At 42.0% G+C, this 14,767-nt stretch overlaps 1 protein-coding gene across 2 annotated transcripts in view; it reads right to left on the reverse strand.

Moving 5' to 3' along the window:
• GRM5 (glutamate metabotropic receptor 5) overlaps positions 1-14,767 on the reverse strand; it is a 440,621-nt gene that overhangs the window by 40,763 nt on the left and 385,091 nt on the right. For both annotated transcript variants that reach the window (XM_024572722.2, XM_053925460.1), the window contains exon 8: positions 10,102-11,041. In XM_024572722.2, coding sequence (XP_024428490.2) covers positions 10,102-11,041 — 940 coding nt within the window. The remainder of the gene's footprint in view (positions 1-10,101; positions 11,042-14,767) is intronic.

The following is a 14,767-nucleotide window of genomic DNA, read 5'->3' on the forward strand; positions in this document are numbered from 1 at the left end:
GAAGACCAAAATCTCCTCTCCCCCCGCCTGAGCCACAATGGCCTCTGTCTTTCAGGGAGTGATGTGGCCAGGATAGGACTATTTATTTGAGCTCCAGATGGGTTGGAGAGCATTATTCTATAAGATGCTAATATGTAAAATACATAATACAGTGTCTCTCACAGGACTGGGGCTTATTTTACAAATGCTGATTGTAATTATTATTATCTTCACTGAGAGCTTCATGAGGTTTGCCAGGCATTCCTTTTCAGTTATTATTTGTTTTGAAAGAACAAGGTCAGTGACGGATCTATGTTTGTTTACCAAGTCATTCTCTCTCTTTTTTCTTCCAACTAAGAAAGCCACATGAATAACAAATTATAGAAAACAGCATCACTGGTTTGTGTGTTTAGCTGTGCCATTTTAACTCAGCACAGGGAGAGCCACGCTCTCTGGCAGCTCCTACCATGGGGCGCGTGCTGTTGCGATGCTGGAGCACAGGACCGGGCGGCAAGCTTGTGCCCGTGAGGGAGGTAGTGACGAGCACCTTCAATTGCCGCTTTTTCGTTTGCCTAAACATAATTGAACAACATGAGCACATATGTCCCTCAACAAAGAGAACTTCATATTATGTTACGTATAAAATGTACTGCAGTGGTTTGTTACTTGGTTTCTGAACTTTAGGTAAAGTGGATCCGTATGTTCCGGGCCAGGTAAAAATCAATCTGTTTTAAGTGAAGGAATGTAAATGCCTGCCAGAATCACAAGGGAAGTGAGAAAAGTGGCTAACAGCTCCTGATCACCTTTAAACTCTGGGGAAAGACTTGTTTCTAAAAAAACACTTTAACAAAAACTTCTTAACCTCCCCCCTAAAAGTATAATGGAAATCTAGAGGGCCGTGGGCCTGAGAGATATTCAGGCCAGATTCCCAAAGTAGAATATTTCCGTTCCCGTAGCTCTCCTGAAGAATGATGTCATGGACCCTGTCCACGTTCCGTCCCCAGAGCTGTGCTGTGGGTGGACGGGAGCGGGGAGGGCTCCGTAACTGCAATGACAGGAGCCCCCACTCCGTGAACCCGGCCTGTGGGACGATCTCTGCGTTACGCTCACGATGACCCTGTGAACACAGCAGCGCGTGATGAATATTACTGTCCCCATTTTGCAGATGCTCTGAGGGTGAAGTGCTTTGTTCAGGGATTCATCTTGTGAGTGGCAGAGCCGGGACCGGAATCCACGTCTTTGCTGGCAAGGCTCACTTACTCCTGCCAGCTCATAACGTGAGAGGTACGGATAGGCTACCTCGTCCTATGATGTCACCTTGACTGATCCGCCTCTATACAAAAAAAAGGAAAAGTCACCTTTAGGGTCGTTTCTCTGAGAGTGAAAATCAGAATCAGAATGTGAACATCTTACGTGTCAGAAGCACCTGCACGGGGGCCGCGTTTATGAACAACGGCAACAAAGTGGGGCCGATGGCTGAGAAAATCGACCCATCAGCAAGGCAATGTTAGAATGAACAGAGCTTCGAAGACATATAGATTTGGGTTTGAGTCCCAAATTTTGCGTTTTACTACTTATTAAATATGCACCAAATAAAGGGCTTTATTACATGTCTCAGTTATTATTTTTTCTTACCTGTGGATAGAAGCACTATCCACAGAAATAGTTATTTCTTATTATAAAGAAATCTTCTTTATAATAAGAAATAGAAGCACTATTTCTTATTATAAAATATTGTGTGAAAATCCAATAATATATATATGTACATACATATATATACATACATACATATGTATATACATACATACATATGTATATACATACATACATATGTATATACATACATACATGTATTTAGTGCATTCCCTGTAATAAAGTAATTGCCTAGTAAGTATTTATGGCCTAATGGATGAAGCAAGTTATATGTAATCATTGTAACACCACAGATTAATTTCCCCATTCTCTAGCCCAGAGAAAGGATGAGGACACAGAGTTTTGGTTGGGGAGGTGGGGGCATTAGGTTGGTATTGGGAGGTGGCCATGAGTCCCAGGAAACTGGATGTATAAATAGAGAGAAGAGACTACGGAAAGGAAATCGAGGGAGCTGGACTGACAGCTCCTCAGGCTGAACCTCCTCTCTAGCAGCTTCTCCAGCCTGTTTGCTGTCACCTGCAGACACCCATTTTACATGCCATATTTCCTTGCGTGCACCGTATTTTTTCATGTCACGGGGTCTGGTTCACGTTGTTCCCCAGGATACACTGTGCCATGGTTTTCACCTGGCATGCTTCATCATCCTTTGGGATTCAACCCAGGCATCACCCTTCCGAGAAAGAAGCCTTCCCATAAACTCCAGATTGGACAAGGTAGCCTCTTTAGCAACCTCTGACTTCCTGGTGCATTTGTCCTTTAATAAGTTGTGTATAGGCTGCTCTCCAGTACTCCGTGAGCTTTTACTAAGGGTGGATTTGTGAGTTATTTATCTCTACACTACTAGAACTCAGCACTGTACCCAGTATATAGTGGTTTCTCTAAAAACCCTGGTTGGAATTAAAATGGACAGGACCAATGTGGAAAACATCAGGACTCCTGGCCTATTTTGTGAGTGTTTATATAATATTAGCAAAGAAAAAAAAGAAGTAGAATTAGTCAGGGAAGTAATGTAAATCCTCATAATTCCTAGTTGTAAGAAAATGATAATATTATTAATGATAAATGAGTAGTAAAAATGAGTCAGTCACACTTTTTCTCATAAACAAAATCTATACATATATTTAAAATCAGCACTAAACAAAAAAAATTTCAGGCAGTCCTTTCAAGTTCAAATTTTTTATCAGAAGCTTTTGTGTATTTTATTCGTGCAGCAAAAAGTAAATCAAATGAGGCTCAGTTGAAGGAATGGCCACATCAAGAAAGTACAGGGCAATGCAGCTCAAGGAGCAGTTTTCAGGGAAACTCCGGGGGTGAGTCTCACTCCACACACATTTAGTCTTAGTTTTTCTCAGTCCAGGCCACAGTGTATTAGGAGCTGGAATGGGGAACATTGTTTAATGGTTACCTGCGTGGGTTTTGAAGCCAGCTGCCTTTTCTACTTATCTGCATTGGCTTGAGCAAGCAAATTAGCCTCTGCTTGCCTCAGGTTCCTCATTTGTAAAATGAGGATTGTTTTGAAGATTTTTTAAAGAGTGAATACACGTGAGAGGCTTAGAGCAGTCCTGGCCTTATAGCAAGTGCTCAATAACATAATTATTTACTATCTTCAGCCTTTGAAGATTCACTGGCAAATGCCATTGTGGCTCAAACATCACTATTTGTCCATCCACTCAGTCCTTTAGCAAACATTTCCGAGTGTTCACAATGTGCCTGGCACTGTGCCGGGTGCCGGTGGTGCAGAAAATGCTGGAGACGTGGGCCCTGTGCTTCCCAAGTTCACAGTACAGTGTGTGTGAGTGTGTGTGCATGCACACGTGTGTAGGGAGCCTTACACTTAAACAGGTAGTTATAACAATGGCTGCTAAGTCTTCTGTACGGAGGAGCACAGGGCCCATCTGCTCATATGGAGGGGGACCTAAGGGAGTGTGAGAAGGTCAGGACAGGCTTTCCAGGAGAAGTGAGTGAAGATGACTATGAGCTCGCCAAGTGAGACTTGAGGGTGGATGGAGCAAGTGTATTTTATGCCTCTACTGATGCCGCCATAGTGGCCAGAAAGGAAGAAAAGAAAGCAAGTGGGTCAGTATGGAAAGTCAAATAGAAAGTGACTGGATGACAGGCTGGCTGGGGAGAAGGAGTCACACCACCAGGGCCCTTTCCTGCCAGGCAGAGAACGTTTGGCTCTATCCCGTCATAGCCAGTGGGGATCCTTGAAGACATCTAAGCAGGGATTAAAATGTTTACATAATTTCTCTTTTTGAATTGGTTCCTTTGGAAGATTTTTCTAATTCCCAACATGTAGAATTTACTGATTCTGCTTTTGGGGCCCTCAGTTCCCCTATAGACTCCTATGCTGGCACTGTGTTACTTTACTGAGCTTCTCTGCTTCCAGCTCTGCCTTCCAGCAGACTGAGAGGTCCTCACAGGCTGTCTTTTATTATCTCTGCAACTCCATGGTCTGCAACACTGCTTGCTACAGAGCAGGCACTCAATGGAAACTGGATTAAAAGAAGAAGTTTGGTTTTAGGGGGTAAAAACATTTCTTATATATTTAGAACAAAGCATTGTCAGATGAAATCTGGGTACTCAAGTCAATAAAGCGAGTGGTCTCACCGTGGGGGCGGTGTGAGCCCCTCAGAGCTGCTGCCCACGGGAAGCATAATCTACCACTGAGCACTGCGCTATGTCAGGCACTGTGCTAGGCACCAAGGGAGAGACGAATATTTCTACAACATCCGACGTGAAAATTTTGCCCATGTACACAAAACAATCTCCATATCCCCAGGGCCTAGCATGGTGCCTGGCCATGCTCAGTTCTCAGTGAAGGCTTGTGAGTTTAGCAGTAAATGAAGAAGATGTAAGGAATGTGTGCTGAATGTGGGATATACATAATACATGTTCTGAGTCCAGATGAGGGCAAATCTGTGAGATGGCTTATTCAGACAGGGTTTCCTGCGGGCCCTGGGCCTTGGAAAGCAGAAAGGATCTGGAGAGACAGCAGGAAGAGGCAGAGGATTCCAGGGAGGGAGAGAGAGCACGAACCTCACTTCACACAAACTAATAACCCCTTAATGAAATCTAAGCAATTGGAGATCGTCAAAGCTCTGATCATAGTTGGGTTATATTGGAATTCACACAAGAGAACCAGTTTTCCAGGCAAATTGTAATTTTGGCAATGGATGTGAAAGGACTATCAGTTGCGTTAGCAAGCAGCCTAAGTGGGCCCTCATGACAATGTTAATTAAAGCAAACTTAATTAGTTAATTAAAACAAAAGTGGCAAATGGTAGTTTCTAAAATTAAGGTGGAGGCAATACTAATGTTTTTGCCAGCAGAATTCCCAGGGAGCATTTTACTTTCTGAGAAAATTTCTGATGTAGAGCAACAGGCCTGTGTCATTAATTCAGCCATGGAAGGCCCACTGCATCTGAGACCCTCCGCCCCAAGACCCTGGACGTTCTGAATCTTGAAATGCCAGACCTATAGACTCATCACAATCCATACTTTATTAGGTCTAACTGGTTTTGTGTTTGTCAATCTGTAGCCGAAGGGAAGGCCTTAAACGGAAGCATGGTATTATCTGCTCGACACTGATTTGATGCGGCACCACGCATGCGGAAATTAGTGTCTAGAACCAAAATGTTAATCACAGGGATCACTATACATTGACGGCATAAATAGTACGTTTCTATATAAAAAATCTATAGTGACTCACTTCCTTTTAAATAAAAATCTGTGCTATTTCAGTGAATCGAATGACTGACTCTGGGCATATTTTGTGTTCCAGGGTGAGCCTATTTAACTTCCCAGTAAACCGCTAGATCTGTTCAAAGTAGCTGCGTTCTTCCCTTAGGTGTTCAGAACACTGAAGCAATCTCTATAATGGAGGTAGAAACTGGCTTTTTTTCTGTTACCCTTCTCACTGAAGATAGGATTTACTCTTCAGAAACATGCCTTCTGATGATTTATTCCCAAGTGAGTCCCCTTGTAGTATCAATTCTCTGGAATGTTAACTGAGTTACTGGAAAAAATAGCCCTGTATTCAAATGCTTGGGAAAACATTGGAAAAAAAAATGAGTGATTGGGTTCCACACTGCAAGACTTCTTAATGTTTATTTACAATAAAAGCATAGAGTAGTGAGAGGTTTCTTTTGTCGAACTTGTTTGACCAACTACGTTATTTTTTTCTCATGGAGCAGTGTTTGTGAAACTAGCTTTCCAAAAAACACATTCTGGGAAATGGTAAGCTCAAGTGCCCGAACAGCTGAGGCTTAGTATACAAAGTGCTTCATAACTGACTTGTCTATGGGCAAGCCTTCTAACCATGCTGCACCTGAAATTTCTCCTCTGAAAAATGGGAATATTTTTGCTTCTGTTTTCAATATTTTGTGACCATGAGACATTTCTCTTGTTACCACCACTATCACTACTAGGCGCTGCCACTTTGCACGGTAGACACTATTTGTTGGTTTATCCAATAGCTGGCCCCCTCTCCCTTGTCTCTCAGTTTCTGTTATGGAGGATGTAAAAGCTAAATGCACACTCTCTATACTCATGCAGCTCGAGACAGCTGTATGAGATGATTGTGTCCATGAAACACAAGGGCAATTTTTACGGGACTCTGAGAGGACCGTTGTTTTCCCTAATAAAAGGATGCCACGCGTGGAGCCGGGACAGTCATCACGCAGCCATGAGCAAAGGTGTATAGAACAGCGGAGATGTCAGCTCTGAGTCACTGAGCCTTGGAGGAACACCAGGAGTTTACCTGCATATGTTTTTGTGATATGAGGAAAACGAAACAAAAGAAATCATGTAGGCCCCTGAAAGTCTGCCTCAATCTTGCTGCTGAACACAAATCTAAAAGTTTAAGCTACCATTTTCTGAATACTTTCTATGTGCTGATACGAAGAATTTAACACACATCACTTCATTTACTCCTCACAACAGGATTAATTATCTACCATTTCACAGTGGAAGAAATGAACTAAAGTACCTGTTCCCATTCACACAGCACCCTAGATCCCAATAGATTGGCTCATGGGCATCTTACAGAATTCAAGCCTGAGAAGCACAACTGATGGGGGTAATTTAGAGTAAAACGTGAAAATAGTAGAAGTACCCAAGTTCACTTGTTTGCCGTTATTTAAGCCCTAATGTGACAGGTAACATGAAACACACTGGCCTTTATGAAACCATAAACTAAACAGGGAGGGAAATCTATGCATAACCACTTCTATTCTATAATGTCATATATAATTACATGAGTGTTCTGAATGTCTTGATTTTGAATCACAAAGAAGAAATACTTAATTTGAGAGCTCATGGGAGGCATACAGAAAAGGTATTTTAGTTTGGATCTAATTTATTTCTTAGGGTTGTGGATTTCTTAGGATTAAAGGGGGAGCAGGTATGGTATGTATGTGATTCAAGGGTATTACTGTTTTCTCTGGCCTTTCTTCTTCTCCACATAAAAAGCAGGTTCAAATCTGTACGTCCTGGTTCATGGCAAAACAGAACTCTATATAACCTGACTCTAGCCTGCCTTAGACACAACCACATGGCCCCATGGACAGACATGGATTTGTTAAGACCACACACAGAAAGCCCAGCAATTGCCAAAGGTCCCTCCTTACTCCTTTGATAGCCTACTCCCCAAATGCACCGACTGTAAAGTCCAGTGATTAAGAAGTACATGGCCTTGTAGGGAAAACAAATTAAAATATTGCTCAAATCCAGAGCATTCCTGTTTTCTGTGGGCATCCTCAGTAAATTTTGTTGTTGATGTTGCTTCTTTGTTTACTGAAGTACAAATGATATAGTTGAAAATAGTAATCTCATATTACTAGTGGAACATTAGAGTTATAGCGAAACATGAGATCAATGGATGGGATGCATGGCCTGATTTTTTGTCAGAAACTGATGGCCACTGGAGTGCAGGGGATATTTGTGATACGGGTCACTGGAGGCTTCATTTTATGAAAGTAGAACCACTAGACAGTGGTAGTATGTGTTCCACCACTTGAACACAAGACAAAAATCCCTACCACATCACCACCTTCCCAAATCCATTCATTCAACAAACGATTATTGAGTATCTTCTATATGCCAAGCACTGTTCTACATACTTCCAGGCACCGGAGACCCAGTAATGACCACGGTATACAAGGCCCTCACTCCTAAGGAGCTTACCCTGCTCAAACCAGGACAAAGGGCATGCTCTACGGTTTGCCAAGAAGTTGAATAATCTAAGTATGGAAAAGCCCTGGAAAGCCCAGGCTGTATCAATGTGTATATAGATCTGTACTGCTTTTTATTATGCTCTTGTTAGTGAGATCATCCTGGTGGCATACCCAACAGAGATTTTCAGATGTCGAAGAAGACTGACTATTGTTAACTTAATAGCAAACACTAAAAAAAGTGCTTACTCTATGACATATGCACTTGATACACATTCACTCATTTAGTCTCACAGTCCCTGGATGAAGTATGCATTTCACCATCCCCATTCATCAGAGGAGGAAACTGAGGCACAGAAAGCTTAAGTGATTTGCCTACAGTTCGGTCACACAGCTCGTAAGTGATGCTGCCAGGCTTCAATCCCAGTGCCATCGAGTTCTGGACCCTGCTACCTTCAACAAAGTATCTACTGTGTGCCTGGACTTCACACACATTAAGCCTTCCTCTCTTTACAGTTTTATGAAGTAGGTGAGATGATCTCCATTTGGAAGATGAAGAAATTAAGGCTGAGAGAGAAGAAATGGCAGTGCCGGTGCTCCAGCTCAGGAGAACCTGGCTCCAAAGCCAGTGCTCTTCACCACTGCCCCACACTGTCTCGAAGCAGCCTGCCCTCAGGAGTCTCGGGGGTGCTTCGGCACACACTCACAGTTCTGTCCCTTTGGCAGCCTGTGTGTTTTATTTATCAGGATGCCAAGGAAGATTCTATTTACAGAAAGAGTTTAAAGAAAGGCTGATAAAGTAAGTTTGAAAAAATAAATTATCTTCAACAAAATAAAAGGCTGATTTTGCAGAAGTTTCTGAAAAAGAATGTTTTAGAGAGGAGTCAGGAAGGCAGAAGAAAATATGCCAGCAGGTTTGAGATATGGAAGGCCTTCTGTGTATAGAACGTGACATCTCCAGGATTTATTGAGGAAATAAGACAGTTTTTCTTGAGGCTTACACTCTAGTTGACTACCTTGTACAAGGTGCACGGAATGAGATGAGAGGCATACAGGAATTAAAAAGAATCAAAAGAGGGAAGGATACACATTAATGATGCAAATAAATTGGGCCATGTGGATAACTCTCAGTATCTTGTGAGTCCTTTTCAGCCCTCAGCAGACACAGCATCTTTACCATCTCCACAATTTGGGCTTTGAGGAATTAGGGCTGATAGAAAATAGGACTTTTTATATAGGCTAAATGATGGTATAAGAGAATTGTTCAAGCAACATCATTTAGCCATTTATCTTCCATTTGAAATATATTTATCTTCCACTTATTTGCCTAGATTTTAGGAAAATTGTCAAATTTCTGCACAATTAACACATGAGTCATGATTAGCTCTCTTGATATGCACTTCTTAATGAGAGGAGATCCTTATTTCCAATTCAACAACCTATGTACCCTTTTTAACACCTTCAAATTTGTTCCCAAGCCACTGATAAGATGTTCTCATTGCCTTTTGAAGTAACTTATGGGGGGCATTTATCACATAAGGTAGTCCCTCACATGGGGGGAAATCATTGTTATTGGCGTCAGATTCTTTTCAGACATCTGTTGCCCAGTAACCACACCTGTGGCCCTGAGCTTGGTGGGGTGGGGCGGGACTATGGGCAACAGGGAAAGTGGGAGGCCGGCTGTTCGTTTAGGAAGACTGTAGTCAAAGCTCCTTTGTTCTCTTGTCTCTTTCTTCTACTTAGACATTTCTCAAAGAGTTCAAGTTGCCCACTAAGAACTAGAATATAAATTCTACATGCTCCTACCTTTATGGGCTGGATAAATGGCTCTTCTGGGCTTGAAAAGAGTTCAGGCACATGCGGGTGCAGTTGGAAGTGTGAGGCTCTTGGTGTTCTGTTCTCAGCATAATCTTCTTTGTTAAAAATAATTTTCTCTACTCTTTCCTGGTGAACCAGAATTTAGTCCACAAAGTATCTCTGTCCCCTCAGGACCTGGAGGGCCTTGCCTTGGCTCAATGACTTAATTGTACTCTCCCTGCCCTCGGACCCACCTTGCTATAACTCTTTGCTGTATCAGAGGTCTCAATTTCTATGTTTCTGACTTGCCCTAAGTCCCTGGGTCCACATCCAATTAACCCCACAAAAACCATTCAATGAAAACGTCCAAAGCCCCTTTCCCAGCACCATGCCTCCTATAGTTTCATTCACTCAGATATTTTCCACCTAAAAAACCCAGAAACAAATGCCACTGCTTCAGCCATAGGGCCAGTGCCCCACAAGGTCCCCACAGCTTTTACCTTAAGGTTTCCCCAGAGGAGCCTCTCCTCTTCCACAGGTTGACTAGGCTGCTGGATCTGCTGGCCGCGGAGGATGACTTGCCATCCCCCACATGCATGCGCACCACGGTAGAGGTGGTGAAGGCGCTGCGCACGTTTCTCTCTGGCTTGGCCAGGATGATGTACACTTTCGGCACAAACATGCAGCCTAGAGCCACTGTGGCGCTGAGGCTGACTGAGAAACACATGGTGATGATTTTGTAATTGCTGCCAAAGTAGATTGGCACAAAGGCCAGCCATATAATGCAGGTGGTGTACATTGTGAAGGCTATATACTTGGCCTCATTGAAGTTAGCCGGGACATTTCTGGTCTTGAAAGCGTAGAAGGTACAGCTCAAAATCAGCAACCCATTGTATCCAAGAGGAGTGACAACTCCTAGGTTGGTGGTGTTACAAATCAGGTAGACTTCCCGAATGCTTGGGTAGTCGTGCATTATATCAGGAGGCTCCATTATAAAGAGAGCAACGATGATGCCCAACTGGATGCATATGAGAATGAAAGCAATCACCAGCTGGGCACAGGCACTCATGAATCGGGGCTTTTTGGTACAGATTTTCTTCTTGCTGCCAGCCAGGATCCTCGCAATGCGGTTGGTCTTGGTCACAAGGGCTGAGTAGCTCATGGCTGGGGAGAGACCAATGCCGATTCTCTGAAGGTAGCAATAAATCTGTTTGGGCTTTGCAATGAGGCAGAAGGTACATAAGTAGCCCAGGCAGATGCCAGCAAGGATAATGTAGCAGAGCTCCCTGCTGGAGGACTTGACTACCGGGGTATCACGGTAAATGATGAAGACTGCAGTAACGAACAGGGTGGCCAGCAGGCCGAGGCAGGCAAACACCACAGCTGCAATGGGCTCGGGGTCACCCCAGCGAAGGTACTGTACTGGGATCAAATCACAACCTGCAGAGACACAGACACATATTGAAAAAGAAGGAAGAAATGTTTACTTGGGCCAGTTGTGCCTAAGTTACAAGCAGCTGCTTATGACCCGTCCACATTGTCTCTAATCTACCATTTCAATCTCAGGACCCCATGCTACTCATCTCTTTATGTATTCATTCATGAAATATTTACCTTTATACTATTAATTCATGTTCAGTGATAAGAGCTGTTCCTGTTCTGAAAACAAAATGATGAAGAAAATGAACATGTTTTCCTGCCTTCATAAAAAATAATCAGGTGGGAGGGGCTTCTAAAGAATTACAACTATAATAAGGGCCATGAAGAAGTGTAGTATAGATAGTGACCCAGTTTATGGGAGCAATAAAGTCTTCCTTCAACTGGAATTAGCTAATGAAAGCACTGATTTGGCTGAGTTGGGGAATTGGATAGGTTTGACAAACAGATTAATTATAAGGAAAGAACTAGGAGGCACTGGAAGCAAGAAAGGAGAAAACTGTATGACAGTGTGATGAGTGGCCTGAGATAAGTCTGGGAGCTGGGCAGGAGGGGATTTGCAGGCCAAAAATCCTGGATCAGTGGGAAGTCATCGGAGAGATCTATGTAGAGAAGAGGAAATGACATCATCAGATCTGTGTGTGTGTTTTAAGCGTTCTTTTGGTTTCTGTGTAGATTTTGGATGAGATAAAGGTGTGGACAGACTTGAGAATTATTTGAAGCAACACAGAGTGTTTAAATGGATGTAGGGATATGTGAGAGGTAAAGTCATTGAGGATGACCAGCATTGGGTCAATCTATGATGTCCTCGAATCTACTGTATAGAAGAGTAAGGATTTTCAGAGAATCATATTATTCCTATGTTATAGAAGAGAAGATAGTGTTTAAAAAAAAAAGAAGGAGGTAGTAGAGGAAAACTGATCCCAAAGGCAAACAGTTGGCCTGTATGGCAAATGCCAACATTCCCCAAATTATTGTCTACTCATGTCTTGCAGGGTTTTTTTGATGTCACTTTATTACACAACAGAAAAAAAAAGTGACACAATTTGGCATCATTTGGCGTCTTCTTTTTAAATTTCTTTTTTGAGTTGATTCTCTGTAGCTAATGACAGAAGTTCTGCTTGGATACCATATAACATGTTTCCTATATCAGTTACTATGTACGGCACTAGTAGCTCATGACCAGCAAGGGAAACAGGTTTTCATTTTACTCTCTTCTGCTTTTTCTGCTGTTCTGGTAAACCTTAATTGCTTTTATCTAAATGTAATTAACACCCTAATTACTAAATGTTTTGCATATGATAACATTCACCACTGTTTTCACTTTAAATATTTTCTTCAGCTATTCATGTGCAACTAATTAACATCATGTGTGAAACTAAAGAAAACCCCATTAGATATGTGTGTTGGAAGAAATGTGCATCAAGCATGCCTCTAATGTGATGTGATTATTTTCACAAATTTACCAGAATTTATACATTTCAATGAATGGCTTTTTCATTGAATCTGCAGCACTCAGAAATCTTTATGTTCAGTTAAGTGATGCTGTCATTGCACACAATACTTTTGCACTATTTTCTTGGAATAGCAAGTTGGATTCTGATTAGAGTTTTATAATCACTGACTAACTCTTCTAATTGGATCAGATCTTAGAGTTTCCAAAAACAGATGTGCATCACAATCATTTGGAGAGCCTACAGAAGTACAATTCAAGAGTCTAAACTTAGGAGATTTTGAATCAGTACATTTGGGGATGGGACAAAGGAATATTAAGCTCAATGACTACATAATGGGTCCCTGTTCCTTGGTTGGCAACCCAGCTTATAGATGATCAGGATGACTTCTCATCCAGTGCCCAAATGTCTTATATAATAATTCAATGATGTGATCACCCTAACCCTGCCTAAGGCTTTCCGTGAACTACATTGTCTCATGGGCAGGACTAGTGGTGGGGGAAGATAGACTGGAAAGGCAGGTCAGGACGGCAGGTGGAGTCCAGAGGCGATGAAGCTCATCAGAAAGGCTTTCACAAGAGGAAAGTCAAGGGATGATAGGTCAAAAACTAAGAGTCACTGCACTGAAGACAATACTCAGCTAGAAAAGACATTTTAGAGCTCGGATTGAAGGAATTGGGAGGTAGACAGGTAGAAGAATCAGGAGAGACGACTCAAACTAAGTTGATGGCAACTCTATTAACTAAGATAAAGACTGTAGGAAGTAAAGGTCACATTTATGGGAATGGTATCTAGTTCCAGTTTGGTGGTGTTATGTTTGAAGTATCTGTGACGTGCTGAGGACATGGAAACACAAGCTTAGAAGAGATATCAGGCTGGAACTTATAGCCTTAAGAATCACTTGTTTCCAGGGGGAGTGAGAGACACGTAAATGAAAGCAATCGATGAGGAAATTCAGAGACACAGATGAGATCAGGGCCTAGAGGTCTGGTGTAACACCAACACCAAGGAATGGCTGGGAAAGGACAGGTCAGGGAAGTCATGAGAGATCAGCTTAGAAGGAAGGGAGGGTGTCAGAAGGCAAAGGCAAGCGGTTAATTGGATGGTTCAGCATACCCTCCTCTAAAAATATTACTTTTTCTTAAATCCTTACCCAAAGAGTTAATAAGTTACTACCAACTAGAAGGGCATATAGAGGTTAACTAAATATCCACAGTGTATATATTTTATAGTTTTGTTATGAATTTTATCAATTTAGCATATATGTATTATCACATTTTAGATGAAAAGATCTTGATCATGCCAGTGAAGTTCGCTCCTAGCAAGCGTATTAGAGTTTCTCAGAAGATGCGCATCATTACATCGAGTTCTAGAAATACAGATGAGCCATTGGTTGGAATGGCCCGTTATCTGATCACATCTGTTTAAGTAGCTATCCACTTCTCACTTTCCTCCCTTTTCATGCTTGATCCATATTTTATGGTTCTCTAGTACAATTCATCTTTTCACAGCTTGAAGTGAAATATATATTGAAAATTACAACTTTTTTTAAAAGGGAAAGTGAGCTGCCAAAATGGCATTATTCACACTCATCCTGTGATTCCACCAATGTGGTTTGACACATCTAATGGGAAAAGATGGTCCACTGATTTCCAGGACACCTAAAAATGATAGGACTCTTCAGCAATGACTGTGCTCATTCATGCTCACTGTTTTGGTATTAATTTTATGCTTTAATTTGGGTATTTATTTAGGACTGTATTAATAGTCCTAAACTATATAGCATTTTCAAACCCTGCTCCAAGTGTCTGTTCAGGCAGAGGGAATGAGAAGCAGAGATCCTGGGACAGATGCCTGACATTCTGCAAGTAGGCTAGGCCAACACTCTTTAACAAGCTTCATTATTCCTGGTATATTTTTGGAGGAAGGAAAGTTGCTGTTGAGAGCCTCTGAGAGTCAGAGGTACATGTCCTCAGCTGCTTGTAAGGCCATTTCAAGTATACAAAACTGGTACACAGCAATAATTCTGTCAGAGCGCAAGGTATTATAACTCATAATGCTTGCTTTCAAGTCCACGTGAATGACTTCCTCTCTTCACCCCTCTGGCTTTGGATCGCTAGGTGTTGGTCTGAGATATCAGAGGAATGCAGACTCAGGATTTTTTCTGCGTTGTCCATATCCCTGATCTTGTACCATTTTGTCTTCACTAAGCCTAAACTTAAGTTTTTCATAACTTCCATAGTTCATAAGAATTGGAATTAGTGTATGTGTGTAT

Source organism: Desmodus rotundus, chromosome 5 (assembly GCF_022682495.2).
Source record: "Desmodus rotundus isolate HL8 chromosome 5, HLdesRot8A.1, whole genome shotgun sequence".
In the NCBI taxonomy this organism is placed as follows: domain Eukaryota; kingdom Metazoa; phylum Chordata; class Mammalia; order Chiroptera; family Phyllostomidae; genus Desmodus; species Desmodus rotundus.